At 53.2% G+C, this 16,837-nt stretch overlaps 1 protein-coding gene across 3 annotated transcripts in view; it reads left to right on the top strand.

Moving 5' to 3' along the window:
- ABR (ABR activator of RhoGEF and GTPase) overlaps positions 1–16,837 on the top strand; it is a 180,666-nt gene that overhangs the window by 120,752 nt on the left and 43,077 nt on the right. For all 3 annotated transcript variants that reach the window (XM_057535701.1, XM_057535702.1, XM_007183829.3), the window contains 8 exons: positions 2,045–2,105; positions 6,922–6,974; positions 7,560–7,700; positions 9,360–9,481; positions 11,782–11,947; positions 15,149–15,271; positions 15,631–15,706; positions 16,194–16,298. In XM_057535701.1, coding sequence (XP_057391684.1) covers positions 2,045–2,105; positions 6,922–6,974; positions 7,560–7,700; positions 9,360–9,481; positions 11,782–11,947; positions 15,149–15,271; positions 15,631–15,706; positions 16,194–16,298 — 847 coding nt within the window. The remainder of the gene's footprint in view (positions 1–2,044; positions 2,106–6,921; positions 6,975–7,559; positions 7,701–9,359; positions 9,482–11,781; positions 11,948–15,148; positions 15,272–15,630; positions 15,707–16,193; positions 16,299–16,837) is intronic.

Here is a 16,837-nt window from a genome sequence, read left to right as displayed (position 1 = left end):
ACCCCCCCCACCCCCCACCCCCACCCCCACCAGGCCACTGGCTTTACAATCACAACACCCAGCTCCAAGCTTGGGGAAGGAGAACCTCTGGTTCCAAGGAAAGGGAGCTCCTTCTGCAGTTTTGGAAGTCCTGCCTTATAGGCCCCTCTGAATCCTTTGCTTTCTCTCTCAGCTCTGATGCTGGAAAAGTTGGTGAGGTGCAGGATAGTTTTCGAGAAACTACTTGGGTTATAAGGGTCATACTCAAGTTTGGAATCAGCCGGGAGGCAGTGCGAGAGTGGGGCAGATGGAGATGAAAATGCCAGCTTGATTACTAGTCAAAGCCGGATTGGAAAAACGTGGACATGGATCTGTAGCCACACTGGATTTGCTAACACTTCCCCTCCATGTTCAAACACATCTACTGGGGGCAGAGAGAGGAGGGCTGAGCTCTGTTTCTTCTCCCAAACCTAGGGGTCAGGTGAGTCACCCTCTGCCTGGGAGGACGGAGTGGAGTGAGGGCTGGGAAGGTCCCTCTAAGTGGAGCAATGAGGCTGGAGAAAGGGTTTTCCTCTCATGGCTCCCCGCCCTCCCTGGGAACAAACTGGGTTTCCCATCTGTGTTCAGAATGACCCTGCCAAGGCGGCCCGGGTGCCCGGGTCATGTGTGGTCCAGAGAGTGGTTGGTGGGGGGGTCTCCTCTTAGCCTGGGCTGACTGCCTGTTCCCTATGGTGGGCAGAAACCCCTGCGCTCTTCCCCAAGCCCCTCTTATAGCCAGCTGGCCCCAAGGGCAGAGCGAGGCCTGTGGCCTGCTGCCAGTGGCTTCTCACCCTGACTCATGCGCAGACGCCATCACTTCCCACTGGTGCTGCCACTTAATTACTGCAATTAGGCCCTCCTCCTCTGCAGCAGAGCGATTTCATACCTCTAGGCTGCACTGGAAGGGGACATGGAGAAAAATTCCCTAAATCTGGGAATCCAGACACAGCCTTGAGAAGCTGAGCAACCTCCCTTTTCCCCAGCCCCACACCCCAGGCTCAGTCCCTGGGGGTTTTCTCTGTCTAGAAAACAGCTTGAGGCAGGAGTAGGAAGTGTGGAGCTCCCCACTGCCTGGGCATTTCCCCCCAGGCAGAGCAGGCAACATCACCTGGTACCTGTCCTTGGCCTCACCTCGTCCCCGCCTTCCTGCTGACACGTCCCCTGGGAACCCACCCCCCCCACCCCCCCATCAACCATGCACTCAGTCTTCCAAGTGGGGATTGCATTACAGCTCCAATTACAGGCCACACTGGTCCAGTGGCAAGGGCTGGAGCTGGAACCTCTGACTCTAAAGGCAGATGAAAGAGGTTAGGATCAGATAAGCCACCCCTGGGGTCTGTTTCCGGCACTCACTCCCTGTCACTTTGCATGGGATCCAGGAGGGATGTTGCCTCTTCCTTCCTTGAGTTTCCTCTCTGACGCCCAGCCCAGGCATGGTGGGTGGGGAGTGCGGGTGGGGCCGGTGGCTGGGTGAGTCCCCTTCAATATGGGTAAGATACAGCTCGGACTGCCCTGCACCTCCCTGCTTCCCCCTGTGCAGGTGTGTGGGACCCTTCGCTCCTTATCTCAAGGGCTGCTCATGCCCAAGGACCAGCTGGTGCGCTGGTGCTTGTGCACTGAAACCCTGTTGGCCCTGGGCTGATGTGTACAGACCTCTGAGTAGTGGCCGCTGCTGCGGGGTGGAGGAGGGGGTGGTCCTCCTCCGGAAGGCCCTCTGAGCTGCTGGGGAGGGGCTTCAGGGCACCAGTCTGAGGAGCACCAGGATTGCAGTCCTCTCTGGTCCCTGGAAGCCCTCCTCCTTGCCTGTATCAGCTGCTGGACCCCCGAGGCTCCAGGAGGTGATGGGTGTGGCCCAGGGGCTCAGTAAGCAGAGAGGCAGAGGGAGGCCTGCACCTGTTAGTCTTTGTCTCTCTTCTCCTATTTGCACCCCTGGGTTTCAGAGCCCTGCTTCCTGCCATGCTCACGATGGGGGATGGGGAGGCTCGGGGGACAGGCCAGGTAGTGATTCCTCTCCTCTGTTTGGCAGGAACTGAAAGTGAAAGGTCCCAAGGACTCCAAGGACAGCCACACGTCAGTCACTATGGAAGGTACTTTGGGGAATGGCTTGGATAACAGTCACCTTCCTTTGTCTGGCTTTGTGGACTACGGTGCCCTGCTTGTGTGTGTGCGTGCGCGTGCGTGTGTGTGTGTGTGTGTGTGTGTGTGTGTGAGCGTGTGCATGCGAGGAATCCAGCCTCTGTCCCCAGGCAGCTGGCCAGCTACAAACGTGCTCCTCCCTAGGATGCCAGCAGGCGGCTCACTCCCCTCCTCCTCCTCCCCCCTCCACGCACGCAGCCCTCCGCTCCCCTCCCCCTTGCTAGAGGAGCACTCAGAAGCGGCTGCTTGATTCTCGAGGCTGTGCAGCAGCAGCCGGGAAGGTGGCTGAGTGGCCGGGCGGCTGATGGGAGCTGGGGAGCCGGGAGCGATGGCCGCAAGCTCCTGCCGCGGGGACGGAGGCTGCCATGGAAATTCTCCTCATCATTCGCTTCTGCTGTAACTGCACCTATGGTAACACAGGCCCCCTCTCCCGAGAGGTGGTGTGTCTTCCCACCTCTGGGGGCTGGCTGGAGTGGGCTGAAATGTGGCCATCAAGGTTTGGGGGGCAGCAGGGCAGGGAGGGGGGGACAAGTGGCTGGACCTATGTTAACCCCGTGCCAGCCAGCTTCCAGCCTGGAGTTGAAGTCTGGGGGCCACTCGGGGCAGGGTGGCTTGGAGATGGGAGGACCAGGCTAGAAGGGTCCAGGTACCCCCGAGGATCTGTGGGGAGTTAGTGGCTCAGCTTGAGAGGCTGGGGGCAACTTCCTGGAGAGGCTGTTAAGGAGAGAAAGTGACGAGGCTGGGCCTGCAGGGGTGGCCACCCTGGGGCTGGAGAGGGGTCAGCAGGGGCCAATCGGAGAGTGACAGATGGTCTGGATGGCAGTGCCTTGGAGTGGGAGGGTGCCAGCCCCGGCTGGAGGGAGAAGTTGGGAGTCTCTTTGTTTCGTGAGAGGCCAGGGTATTGTGTGCTTGGAGTGCCTTCGCTCTCTCCTCTCTGAATGGCAGGGGAGAACGTGGATGTGGTCGGGAGCAGGAAGGAATTGGGTTGCTCCTAGGGGGTTCGTTTCTAGCCACTGGAGACCCTTGAGCTGAGGTCTTGGCCGTGAATGCTGGTGGGAGAGGGGGGCGTGGCCGGCTGCTGGTTCGTGAAGGTCACACACCCACCATACAATAGGGGGGACGGACAGAGCATCATCTTTGCAGCTCCCTCAGGGAGGGGGTCCTGGGGCAGGTGTGTGCAGTCAGCCAAGGCTCTTGCTCAGAGGAGGCTGGCACAGATCTAGGCAAGGAAGTGTCCAGAAGCTAGTGGGCCCCGCCTTGCGAGGCCAGAGGTACCTGAGGGATAAGCCAGGCTGCCTTTGGCAGGGGTATAAGGGTCAAATGTTGCCCCAGGCCAGCTGCTCTGGGCTCCTGTGGCAGGCAGCTGGTTTCAGGACCTTCTCTCCCACCAGGCGTTTTGTCTCTGCACCCCTCTCAGCCACTTTGCTCTCATATCTCCGTGGTAACCCGGAGCTCCTTGTCAAAGGCTGAACAGAGGGGGGTGGCAGCATGCTGGAGGAGCAATGCTGAGGTTTCTCGGGCTCTTCCCGGAGGCCACTGTGCGCGACCAGCTGTCCCCTCACCTTCTCGGGCTGTCCTGCATTGAAGACTGCTCATGATGGAGATAGCCCCTGAGGTCGCCCCCCTCCAGCTGTCCCAGCAGGACAGCTGTAGTCACAGGCAGAAGCTGATCTGGGTCCCCGCCCCTCAGCTCAGATTCTGACAGGCTTGAAACTGGCCTGGCCCTAGATCTGAGGGGAAAATGCCCTTTTTGGTCTGGTCTAGGAGTTGGTCAAGTCTCCAGTCAGTATCCCTAAAGAGGAAACGGTCAGCCCTTTGCTTCCTCTTTCTTCCCCCAAAAGAAGCTTAGTTTTAGTGAAACAGGCCTGGGACCTGGAGTTCAGGGTTTCTTTGGTCCCTGCAACAAAGTCAGCTTTAAAGTGAGCGGTCAAGAGTGAAGGAGCCCTTGCTGACCACGCTGTTTGAATCTTCTCAGCCCCTCCAAGGGGTGCTGGTCGTGGGGTATCAGGGAGGCTGTGCGACTTGGGGCTCACTCTGCAGTTGTCTGCCTTAGCGGTTGTGTGCCGAGCACCCAGTCTGCAGGGCTCCAGGCCACACACAGTGGAGGTGCAAGGAAGGTCGCGTGTGACCCAGGCCCCTAAGAAGGGGGCTCACCTTGGCAACAAGAGAGCCCCGCTCATCCACTCCTTCCCGGTGAATCTTTCCCAGAATCCTCCCGAGGGCCACCGAGCTTTTGCAGGTGCTGCCTCCCCCTACGGAAGGGGACATCTCAAAGATAGGAGCACGTGTAGACCATGGGTAGATTCAAAACCCAGCTGTCCCTTACGGCTTTGTGATTGTGAGCAAGTTACATAATTTCTCTGTGCTTTCGAGAAGTTTCTGCATCTGTAAAATGGGGCTAGTGATAATTGCTTCCCTTTTTAATTAAAGGAAATAACGCATGTAAAACAGTGCCATTGGACACAGAGTAAGTACTCAGCAAATTAGAGAGAGGCCAGCTTGCACATGTCATGGTTTGACTTTTAGGCGCTGTGAGTGTTGCTTGTGAAAATCCTGGTTGGGGAAGGCTTTCTGGAGGAGGGGGAGAGACAGGCATTGCAACTTGGTGAATGGTGTCTGTCCCAGAAACAGGAACCCCATGGTGAGGAGGGGTGAGAGTGGGTGAAGCAGAGGCAGGAAGCAGGCCAGCCTGCTGGAGCCGTGGAGCAGGTGAGGGGGGAAAGGTGGGCTCTTCACCCTGCATTCTCAGGGGAAGCAGGTGCGCAGGTGCCGTGGAGAGCACGAACATCAGGGCTGCGCTGGCTCCTTCCATATCTGACGGTGGCCCCAGGGCCCTCTCGCTGCACTTGCCTCTCCCCACCCTTCCTCCCACCTGCCCCTCCACCACCTGGGGCTGATGCATTAGGACTCATTCCATGGCCACAATCAAGTGGACTCTTGAGGTGACTATAGGCATATTAATAACCCGTCTGAAACCCGATCCACCATTTGTGCAGACCTCTGAGCTTAGTCAGAAACCTCTTCCTCCTGGGACCTGACAGAGGGGCAGAGGGAGCTGACACTGTAGTATCAGCTTTCCCTGGGCGGGAGCTCGAGGGCCCACCCTGGCAGGTGTCTGCTGAGCTTGCACTTTCTCTGGGTCTCTGGGGTTCTCAGGGAGTGATTTTTTTTCCCCCTGCAGATGGGCTGAGCCACAGGTGGGTACCCTAGACAGCCTCAGAACTGGCCCCCTCCTGGGCTGGTAACTGGGCTGTACCCTCACTGTCCCGAGATACCCCAAGCCTGGTCCTGTCCATTCTAGCTCCCGTAGCCCATGGGGAGGGGCTTTAGACATTGCTAAATTAAGAAAGGGCTGCAAATAAATCATGGGAGATGTGTTTGCATAAGGCGGTGGTTTTCAACCATTATGACATATCAGAATCAGCACAGGAGATTTTTTAAAATGGTGATGCCTGGGTTCTGCCCATCAGAGCCTGCTGTTTAGTTGATGGGAGAGGGGGAAACAGGCATCTGAATCTTTTAGGAGTTCCCTAGTGATTCTAATGGGCAGCCAGGCAAAGCCAGCAGATGAGGCTCAGGGCACACCACTGAGACTGCATCTTCTCCGTAGCCAGCAGATTATTCCCCGAAGTGTCCATTGAGCAATGCACAGGGTATTTATATCTAGGGCTTTGGGGAACTCTCTGGTTTGGGGGCTGGCTGGGACATGAATGTCAGCTCTGGGACCTGTCACAGCCTGGTCCCATGGGACACCCACTCTAGGGTCCTCCTCCCCAGCCCAGCATCCTGCCTCTTACTGCTCCCACGGCAGGAGGACAAAGGTCATGACCCCATGGACAGAGGTGTCCAGGTGCGGGGCCGGAGCTGAACCACCCAGGCTGGGAGGGGCAGGGCACAGCTGCTTGCAGGAGCTTTGTCTGGAAGTGTCAGTGGGCCAGCTGCCGCCTCCGCCTGTCCCTGCTGAATCCCAGCAATCCTCATTTGGTGTCCTGGTCACCAAGGGGTGTGGCCAGTGGGGGCCCTGGTGAGCTTGCATTTTTCCCAGCCTCTTCAGGGGCTCTCATACTTGAAGCCCCACCTGAATTCCTTTAGGAAATCTTTGCCCCCCAGCTGCCACTAGCTTGAGAGCAGAGCCTTTCTGTGGAGGCTGGGCATGCCTCCTTGGCCCTCAGCCAGGAGGGGGTTGAGGGCATGGAGAGGGGTCTTCCTCATGGAGATGAGGTCAACCGTGTGGGTCAGAACGAAGCATGCTGTTCCCAGCTGGCGGTGCCAGGCCTTGGACCAGAGGGATATGAGAATGATGGGGCACGGGGACACCGCCCCCCCCCCGGAAAAACAGTGTCTCCTTCCTGCATTCTGGGGTCCCGGGTGTGACCCCCAGAGTCCTGGAGCTCTGGGGGGTAAGGCTGTGTGATTCATCGTGGAGGGTACAGAGGAGTATCTGTGTCTGCTTTGAGCCTGGTCAGGCCAGGACGGGCCTGGGGGACGCACAGCCCTCGAAGAAATCACGTCTGGTGGGAGATGAGATGAGGAGGCAGGTGGGAGGGGCCCTGGGCCACCAGAGCTGTGTGTCCTCCTTTTGGTGTGGTCTGGCCTGCCTGGGGTGAAAATGGAGGTGTGGGTTACCATGGAACCCACTTTGGCCTCCTGTAAGCGGGTGTCCATGCAAGGGAGGGAGGCGGGTCGGGGCATAAGGTTGCCCCCTAAGGTCTCAAGCTGCTCCCTGTATTTCATCTGACCTGTCTCCTTTGCCCCTGCCCCCAACAGCTCTGCTCTACAAGCCCATTGACCGAGTAACCAGGAGCACCCTTGTCCTACATGTGAGTGTGTACCCCCTGAATGGCCTGAGAGGGCTTAGGAGTTGGATGGGAGACTGAACTCAGGGTGGGCGGGCACTGGAGTCGCTGAGAACAGCCCATCTGGGGAGTTGGGCAGAGGGTCGCTGGGCCCTGACTGCACCTGCCTGGCCTGTGGTGACCATGCTGATGTGTCCAGGGCCTAAAAATAGCTTGGCTACTAAGCTTGATTTTTGGCCAAATGCTCCCTAGGAGGCAGGCACTTCCTGCCTCCCGATCCCTTGAGTGATGGTCTCCAGTGTCCTTGGAGCAGCTGTGGGGTGAGTAGGGGGGTGTCTCTCCCAGCTGCTTGGTGACATGAGACTCCACCTGGCCTGTGCTGCCCAGGGGAAGAGTAATGGCCGCAGCAGGAATAAAGGGGCACCACTGCCCTCACCCCTGCTGCTCTGACCCTAATTTTTATTTCAGATTTTGCAGGCATGACCAGGTTAGAGTGTGGGTCCCTAGTGTCTCCCTTGGAATTCTTTTAGCGAGGATAGAGTTCTCCCCACTGTCTTCTCACTAAGCCCCAGAACAGCTCCCCTCAACTCACCACCCCATCCTTCCCAGGACCTGCTGAAGCACACACCTGTGGACCACCCAGACTACCCGCTGCTACAGGATGCCCTCCGCATCTCCCAGAATTTCCTGTCCAGCATCAATGAGGACATTGACCCCCGCCGGACTGCAGTCACAACCCCCAAGGGGGAGGTGAGCTCAGGACCCAGCATAGCCTGGCACCCAGATTGCCCGTCCCTGCTCTCCTGCCCGCTCGGGCACCACTGCCCGATGCTCTGTGCCTCTCCAACCCTGATCTCTCATTCCCAGCCAAGGAGAGGCCTTCAGGTCCTGGACTGACAGCTTAAAGTCCAGCGTCTCATTAATCTTTGTAATAGTCCACAGGAGCAGAAGAGGAAACGGGGCCTCGGAGAGTCTCTCCAGGTCTCCTGCATGAGGTCTCTTGGCTATAAGTGTCGGAACTGGATTCTTTAGCTGGGGTTATCTGTCTGCAAGCCTCATGCGCTGACCCCCAGACCAGGGCTCTGGCTATCTCGTTCTTGAATGCAGACACCCCCCCTCTGGGCAGTATGATGTCCTCAGAGTCCCCTGGAAGATAATGGCTCAGGCTGAGGGAGCTTGTGGAGTCAGGGAGAGATGACTGAGGCTGCCAGGTGGCTGGACTGTCCCAGGTGGGCGCCTAGGTGTGGCTAGCAGCTCCAGTTCCCTGGGGGCCCTTTTTGGTGGAAGGGTGGGGACACCTCAGTGAGGGGAAGCAATGTGAACAATCAAAGGGACAGTTACCTGCATGGGTCAGCAGCCTGGCCCGCATACGGGGTTTCCTGTCCAAGAGAGGTAATTAAGTGGCGTTTAGGAGTGAAGGCTGGCTGGGTTTATGCTCCTTTTGTGACATTTACGAGCCTCCAGTGTCTCCTGGGGAGGGAAGTAATGAGGGACACATTCTGGAGAGTGACTAATAGGGTACAGAGAGCTGTCCCTGGTGCAGCTCCCAGCCCTGGTTTGCAAACCCTGGAATGTCACCAGTTTGTTGGACTCTGCGGATGTCTGAAAGAGCTCCAGAGGCCCTAGAACATGACCAGTTTCAGATCATTTGAATTGTATACTTTCTACTTGCTCACCTACATATTGCAACGTATATAGGTCACACGGCACATAATACGGGGAAGGCTGGGACAGATAGTGACAGCCCCACAGCAGCCTGCTGGCTCTGAGGGTGGCAGGGAGGAGGCTCTGGAAGTTATGCATGGAGCAAAATGCTCTGGACCAGCCAGAGCCCAGGTTAGAGATGGCTGCAGGTTCCCCAGGACACTGTGATGGCCCCACAGAGGGAAGTCCAGGGTCAGAGACAGTGTAAATGGGCCTGAGTGGTTCTGCAGGTCGAGGTTTAGCTGAAACTAGATCAACATCTTAGGCAGGGTTAGGGGGGTTTTATGGTGGGGGTGGGAGGGAGTGTTCATGACCCAGGGTGGGTCCATCCAGGTGTGAGCTGTTGAGAGCTGCAGGGAAGTGGAAAGCTACCACTTGTTGATCACATCTTACATGCCAGGCACTGTGCTAACTGTTCTACATACACCATGACTCCTACCTTGTGGGGCAAATATCATTGTCCCCATTTTACAGTTGCTAAGACTGAGGCTTAGAGAAATCAGGGAAATTGCCCTCAAGATCACAGCCAGGAAGTGGCAGAGTCTGGATTTAAGCCCACGTCCCTGACCCCAAAGCCAGTGCTCTCTTAACCACCAGACACTACGGTCCCTCCCTGGAGCCCCACCCTCACCCCCACAGCTGGATGGGTGCAGGCTGGGCCCTGGGCTGACTCCCAGGCGGGGTTGGGTGTACCATCTCCCTCAGACGCGGCAGCTGGTGAAGGACGGCTTCCTGGTGGAAGTGTCGGAGGGCTCCCGGAAGCTGCGGCATGTCTTCCTCTTCACAGACGTCCTACTGTGCGCCAAGCTAAAGAAGACATCGGCGGGGTGAGTGTGCAGATGGGGGGCGGGAGAGCGACTAGACCCTGCCCACTGTGGAGCCCCTCGGCAACCTGGGGCAGTCTGCATTTTTTCCCCTTTTTAAAAACATATTAATTAATTTTATTTTACTTCATAGCCTTTTTCTAAAAATAAATCATGGTTTTACTTGTAAAGATAATGCAACCAGATTACAGAAAAAAAAAAAAAAAAAAAACCCATCACCCACCTGAACATAAGCATCAGTCTCCTGCTGCTGTATTTCCTTCCAGTTTTTTAAATGTTCTTATGTTTTTTCGTATACTTGTAATCAGAGTGAATACCCAATTTGGGGCTCTGCTTTTTCCATTTCACGTCATAAGCATTTTCCCTGTTGCTGCCTAATCTTCATAATCATCATTTTACTTTCCTGCGTGATGTTACAAGTAGATATGCCATAATTTACTTAAGCATTCTCCTTTTATTAGACATCTCTAAATTTTTGCTAACTGCAATTCAGTGAATATTCATTAAATCTGCTGCTATCATTTATTGAGTAGTTATGCCATGCCAGGTGCCACGACAAATGCTTTGAATATATTATTTCTAATCTGCCCAGTGACTCCACAAAGTAGGTATTATTATCCCCATCTCACAGATGAGAGAAAAGGCTTAGAATAAAGTTAAATAAGTTGCCCAAGGTCACACAACTGAAGTGGAGGAGATGGGATCTGAACCTTAATGTGACTTGAAAGCTTCTTTCCAGCTCCATCACTATACCCAGTGATATGGGTGTCTCTGTGTCATGAGCAGACAAGCTTGTTCAGTATTCACTCCCACATTCTTCCACGTGTATTTCCTTATCATCTACGGTATGCCAGGGGAGACAAGCCATACGCTCAGTGTTGCAGGGAGGTGCAAACCAAAGTCCTGGGCGAAGTGAGAGAAGGAGAGGTTATTATGAGTTTCAATAGAGGGGATGACTCCCCGGAACTAGATGACATTTGAGATGTTTCTAAAGTGGAGGTGACAGTCATAAGTATACGTACCTCTGCCTTAAGTTCTTTGCCCAAGGCAGACATAACTAGTGGACCATGGCACCATTTCTCATTAGACTTGGATGTGGCTTCTTTTTTATTTTATTTTATTTTATTTTATTTATTTATTTATTTATTTTTTAATTATTAGCACCTTTAATTATTATTTATTTATCCATTTACTTTTTGGCTGTGTTGGGTCTTCGTTTCTGTGCGAGGGCTTCCTCTAGTTGCGGCAAGCGGGGGCCACTCTTCATCGCGGTGCGCGGGCCTCTCACTATCGCGGCCACTCTTGTTGCGGAGCACGGGCTCCAGACGCGCAGGCTCAGTAGTTGTGGCTCACGGGCCTAGTTGCTCCGCGGCATGTGGGATCTTCCCTGACCAGGGATCGAACCCATGTCCCCTGCATTAGCAGGCAGATTCTCAACAACTGCACCACCAGGGAAGCCCTATTTTTTTTTTAAGGTACATTCTCAGAGATTACTTCTCTTTTACTACTTTTTTAAAAAAATAAATTTATTTATTTTTGGCTGCGTTGGGTCTTCATTGCTGTGTGCGGGCTTTCTCTAGTTGCGGCGAGTGGGGGCTACTCTTTGTTGTGGTGCGTGGGCTTCTCATTGCGGTGGCTTCTCTTGTTGCGGAGCACGGGCTCTAGGCACACGGGCTTCAGTAGTTGTGACTCGCGGGCTCTAGAGCTCAGGCTCAGTAGTTGTGGCGCACAGGCTTAGTTGCTTCACGGCATGTGGGATCTTCCCAGACCAGGGCTCGAACCCATGTCCCCTGCATTGGCAGGCGGATTCTTAACCTCTGCACCACCAGGGAAGTCCCTTGGATGTGGCTTTATAATCCTCAACTCAGTATCCCATGTGACCTCTGTTGATAAAAGTTGGCATTCAAAATAGCATCTGTATTCTATCTCTAGCCTAGAAGATAATGAATATAAGCTAAGTATAGATAGGCTAGAAGGGAAGGAAGAGTGTGGGATGGGGAACAGGAAAGCATGAGACCACTCTTGCTCATACCCTAGAGGTTTGGGCTGTTTAGGAACATCAGTTGTTCTGGGCCAGAAGAATGGCAGGCCCAAGGTCCAGAGCCCTTACTGCTGCCTGACCCTAGAACCCAACTGTCATTATTCCACAGGTGTTTCCTGATTAGGCTCCTCAAGGAGGGGAATCGTTCTTGCCTGTGATGAGTTCTTAGTAAATCCCTTTCAAGTGGTGTTTGGTTCCAGCAGTTCAGGCCTGAAGATCCAAATTCCTCTCTGGCTCACATCTCCCTCTGACTTGTTTGCAGGAAGCACCAGCAATATGACTGCAAATGGTACATCCCCCTGGCTGACCTAGTGTTTCCATCCCCTGAGGAGTCTGAGGCCAGTCCCCAGGTGCACCCCTTCCCAGACCACGAGCTGGAGGACATGAAAATGAAGATCTCTGCCCTTAAGAGTGAAATCCAGAAGGAGGTAAGCAGAGCCTGGCATCAGCTGGGGCAGGGAAGTTGGCCATTTTTATTGGGGCCCTTTGAACTGGGTGTGCCAGGGAGGTGGAGGGAGGGGAAGTGGTAAGGTTTGGGAGTCTGACAAGGGAGGCAGGATGTAAGAGTGGGAGGCCTTTCTTTATAGTCTTCAAGATACATTTATGTGCCCAGGGAAAGACTCTAACCATGGCAGATTAGCACTGAGCATATGGAGGGCGGGCCAAGGAGTCAGTGCTCAGAATTCAGTGGGGTTAATTATGGGACGTTTCCTGGGGAACAGTGTATGCCAAACACTGCAGAATAGGAAAGCAAGAGAAGAAAAAGTCCTTCTTAAGGAAAAGCAAGATGTATGCAAGAGAAAGGACCTGGGAGGCCCCTCAGAAATGGATAGATCAAGTCGGCAAATAAATAACAGAGGGGGCCTTGAATATCACGTGATCTAAAAATGCACAGAAGCTTGTGTCCTGACAGAGAACTGAGATTCTGTCAAACACACATGGAACATTCACAGACATTTATCATGTATTAGGCTGCATAGGAAATCTCAAATTGAAAAGAAAAAATGATAGTGTACTGGTCATGTTCACAAACTACAGTGCAGTAAAATTAGAAATTAACAACTAGAATATAGTTAAATATATGCCTGGGAAGATAAACTTTCAAGATAAAGAGGAAATCAAAATGGAAACTGCAAACTGTTTAGACCTGCATGAAAATGAGAGCACTCCATATCAAAACCCATGAGATGTAGCCAAAGTGCTCTTTAGAGGACAATGGATAGCCTTAAATTCATGTATTTGAAAACAGTGGCTAGAGGAAAGCACCTTCCAGGCAGAGCCTTCCACGTGAATGGAAGGAAGAGCGTGGAGGGGCTTGGTTGGTTGGCCTGGTCTCTCCTCTTCACCCATCCAGGCTCGGCCTTAGGCTTAACCTCACCTGATGACCCTTCCCTGATGTCTCCCCGCTACAGTCTGGGTTGGGTGCCCGGCTTCCTGGTTCCAGACGTTCATCTCTTTGCTTGGCTTCGTTGGTACTGAATTAAAATTGCACGCTCTGCTTTCTCTTTTCCCCACTAGAATTTCAGCTCTAGTGAGGGGACTATTTTCTTCAGTCCTATGCCCTAGTACTTAGCACGTAATAAATAGGTGCTTTGGGAACAATTGTTGAGAAATACATGACCAAATGGCCTCTAAGGATTCTTTAAACCCAGATATCTCTCTTTGAACAGGGGAGAGGAAGACCATAGTAATAACCCCAGGGATGTTTGGTTCAGGGGAATGTCCTAGGGCTGAGGGTCAGACTGCGGGTACATCTGCCTGGAGGGAGCCCCCTGACAAGCACAGGTGTCCTCCTCCTGAACAGCCAGGCTCACCCTGCCTCGGTGGAGCCTGTTTCCCCATCAGGCTCTGTCCAGCATCCCCACTTCAGGGGCATCCTGCATGCATGTTTCTCACCCGGTCCTGGGAGCAGCAGGCTTTGTGCCCTCCGTCCTTCCCCAGGTGTGCAGACATGGCCTTCTGCTTAGTTGAATCTGTGCTTACACACCTCTACCAGCTGCTGGCTGCAGGGGTGTGCCAGATGCCTCACAGACCTCCTTATCCAGTGGAGGATGAAGACATTCCTGTGTGTGACCACAGCATGTGACACAACATGATAAGAGTCACTGGAGAGGCACAGTGTTGTTCTCTGAGTCACAAAAGAAGCAGCAATTTATTCTTTAATAATATTTTTTAAACACAATTGTTTTCTAATCACCAATGTAACACTGGCTTATTATAACAAGAAATGCTCACAATATCAAAGTGTATAGAGTAGAACTGATCATCACCCCCCCCATTATCAACAGTTTGAGGTGTATTCTTCTAGACTCTTCTATGCTTATACGTGTGTGTGTATATATGTATTTTCTAATGAGATTAGACTACACGTGCTGTTTTGCAATTTAATCTATCAGATCCTTTTTAACAGCTGCATCCTCTTGTGTTGCTCGACTACATGACAACGTATTTGAGTCTTTAGCCTGTTTCTCGTTCTTTAATCTGCACTCATATTTCCCTCCGGTAGACTCCCTACAAGTGGGATGTCTGGGGCAGAGGGTTTGTGCATTTCATTACCAGATTTCCTTCTGAAAAGTTTGCATCCGATCATGTTCTCCCCAGCATTGTGTCACAGTCACTGTTCCCCCACACTGTCACAGCACCAGCTGTGAGCAATTGTCACAATTTTGCCAGTCTAGTGGGTAAAAAAAAATGCTGCAGAGATGCATTCTAACTGTGGAGCTTGAGAACGGCATTGGAACAGAGACATGAAACATGATAGCAGTTAATAAAAGGAAAGGGATCCTTTATAAAATATAAACTTGAAAAACTGGAGGAGAAGGGAACACTGACTGAGAGGGGGAACAGCTTGTTAGAGAATAGGGATAATAATAGTGTGATGCTGGGGTGGAGGGTGCAGGGGGCGTGTGGCGGGACATCGGCTGGGCGTGGAAGCTGGAACCCAGCCAGGGGAGGCCCCGTGTGCCAGGCCAGAGGTGGGGTCTTTATGCTGAAAGGTGTCTGCAGTTTTTAAGCAGGGTGTCTCAGTGGTACCCGGGACTTAATTTATGGAGATGACTGAGTGACAACTCAGAGATGCTGATGCCACTGGAAGATTTTTATTACTTATATTTATTTTATTACTTATAGTTTCCAAGAGAAGGGGGCGTGCCACGTGGGAAAGCACCAGGTTCGGTCAAGAGGCAGAAGGAGCGTGGGGAGTGCATGGCCCAGAGCCTGGATTGTGTTTTCCACAGGAAACAACTTAGGACCGGCTAGTTTGAATAAGACAGCAGGCTCTGGGCTAGAGTAGTGGTGTCTAGTTGCCCTGGGTTATCTAGGGCAGAGGAAATATTGGATTGTGTGTGAGTTAGTTAAAGGAGATGGTTGGAGGTGTGGATTCAAGATTGATTGGTCTGCACATGAAAGATGCACTCACAGAGGAGTCATTTACTAGCTTAGGATTTAGCATGTCCTGGGAGGAGCAGTTTTCTCTGTGGCTGGCCCCCCAAGACATCAAATCATCACAAAATATAGAAAAGGGGAAAAAAAAATGATGACTACACAGGGGAATGTTGTACATAGAGCTACTGGGTGAGGAGTGGAGTCTGAGTGTGAAGAGAACCGTCTGTGCCCTCTGTCCCCTGCAGAAAGCCAACAAAGGACAGAGCCGGGCCATCGAGCGCCTGAAAAAGAAGATGTTTGAGAATGAGTTCTTGCTGCTGCTCAATTCCCCCACAATCCCATTTCGGATCCACAATAGGAATGGAAAGGTCAGAAGGGCGGGGATGGAACAGAGACAATTCCCTTCCTCGGTCCAGGGCTGCCCACTCTCTATAGCTACTGGCCCTGACCCGTGGGAATCAGGCCCCCAGTTCCCAAGGAGGCTGCCGTGGCTCCAGCCCTGGGCTCCCTCTCCCTGCTGGTGGGGAGCCAGTGCCCTCTGCTGGCCATCACTGGCACTGCCACTCCTGTCACCAGGCTTCCTAGGAGGAAGGCCTTCCTCCCAGCTGCCCTTCTCCAAGCCTAGAGGTACCTGGGTACAAAGGAGCTTCACTGTGGGCTCCAGGATCCAGAAATGTCCTTGGCCTGACTCTGGTCATCCTACTGAATTCTCTTCTCCTTTCTACAGAGCTACCTGTTCCTACTGTCCTCAGACTATGAGAGGTCAGAGTGGAGAGAAGCAATTCAGAAACTACAGAAGAAAGGTAAAGCCCTGCCCCAACTACACTACCCTGATGGTGTTCATGGCAACAATGGGCCTTTTGCATTTCCAAGCACGTTCATGTCCAAAGTCTCCTCTTTAGCCCTCACAGTCACTCTGTAAAGTGCCAGGGCAGGTGGCACTTAATTGACGTTACTGATCAATTGAGACCCAAAGAATTTAGGTGATTTGCTTAAGGCATACGGTGAATTAGCAGTAGGACTGACCCAAAGCCCAGGGTTGTCCAGCTCTCTGTCTCTTGCTCTTGTTGTCTCGTACACGCATTCATGAACCTCTCTAGTTAGACCCTCCAATTCTTACCCCTCCGGCAGCACCCATGACTATTCCCAGCTGAATGTCTACTCTCCCTCCCTGCCAGTGACCCACTCTGCCCCTAGAGCTCAGCTTTTTTCCTGTAGTAGCCCCCAAGGAAGAGCAGTAGGTCCTAGTGGACCTGTGGTGACATTCCCCTCTCTCGTCTCCTCCTACAGATCTCCAGGCCTTTGTCCTGAGCTCAGTGGAGCTCCAGGTGCTCACGGGATCCTGTTTCAAACTTAGGACTGTACACAACATTCCTGTCACCAGCAATAAAGACGGTAAGATCTGGAACCCGAGGTTACTCAAATCAGCAGGTCCAAGCCCCCAGGGCATTGCTGGGGCCTTGCACAAAGACCTAACCAGACACTCAGCTACAAATGGCTGATCTCTGCTCCGCTGGGCTGGGAAGACTCAGTTGCCAAGTACACAGAGAGTTTGAATAGGGGCTGTTCTCTGCTGAGTCTCCAGACAGCCCCAGCTACTCCCTGGCCTCCTCTGGCTGGAGAGAAGATCTGGCGCCCTGGTGCACCGGGATTGTGTTGTTAATATGTTCCTGAGGTCGTCAGTTCATGGAAGCCAGTTCATGGGGCAGGGTGGTGGTGGAGGGGAAGGGTAAGTGGATGAGAGTAGTGTACGAGAAATACGGCTGAAAGTTGGCAGGGATCAGATCTTAGAAGGCCTTGAATGCCAAGCAAGGGAGTATATTGTTCAAGCTGAGGAGCCTGTGGGAGGTTCTGGAGCAGGGGAGGGGTTTGAAGGCAAGTTCTCCTCCACAGTGGGGGTCATCTGCCCCGTATGTCCCAAAGAGGAGGCGGAG

The sequence above is a fragment of the Balaenoptera acutorostrata genome, chromosome 20 (genome assembly GCF_949987535.1).
Source record: "Balaenoptera acutorostrata chromosome 20, mBalAcu1.1, whole genome shotgun sequence".
Classification (NCBI taxonomy): domain Eukaryota; kingdom Metazoa; phylum Chordata; class Mammalia; order Artiodactyla; family Balaenopteridae; genus Balaenoptera; species Balaenoptera acutorostrata.
This window is presented reverse-complemented; position numbering and strand designations above follow the sequence as displayed.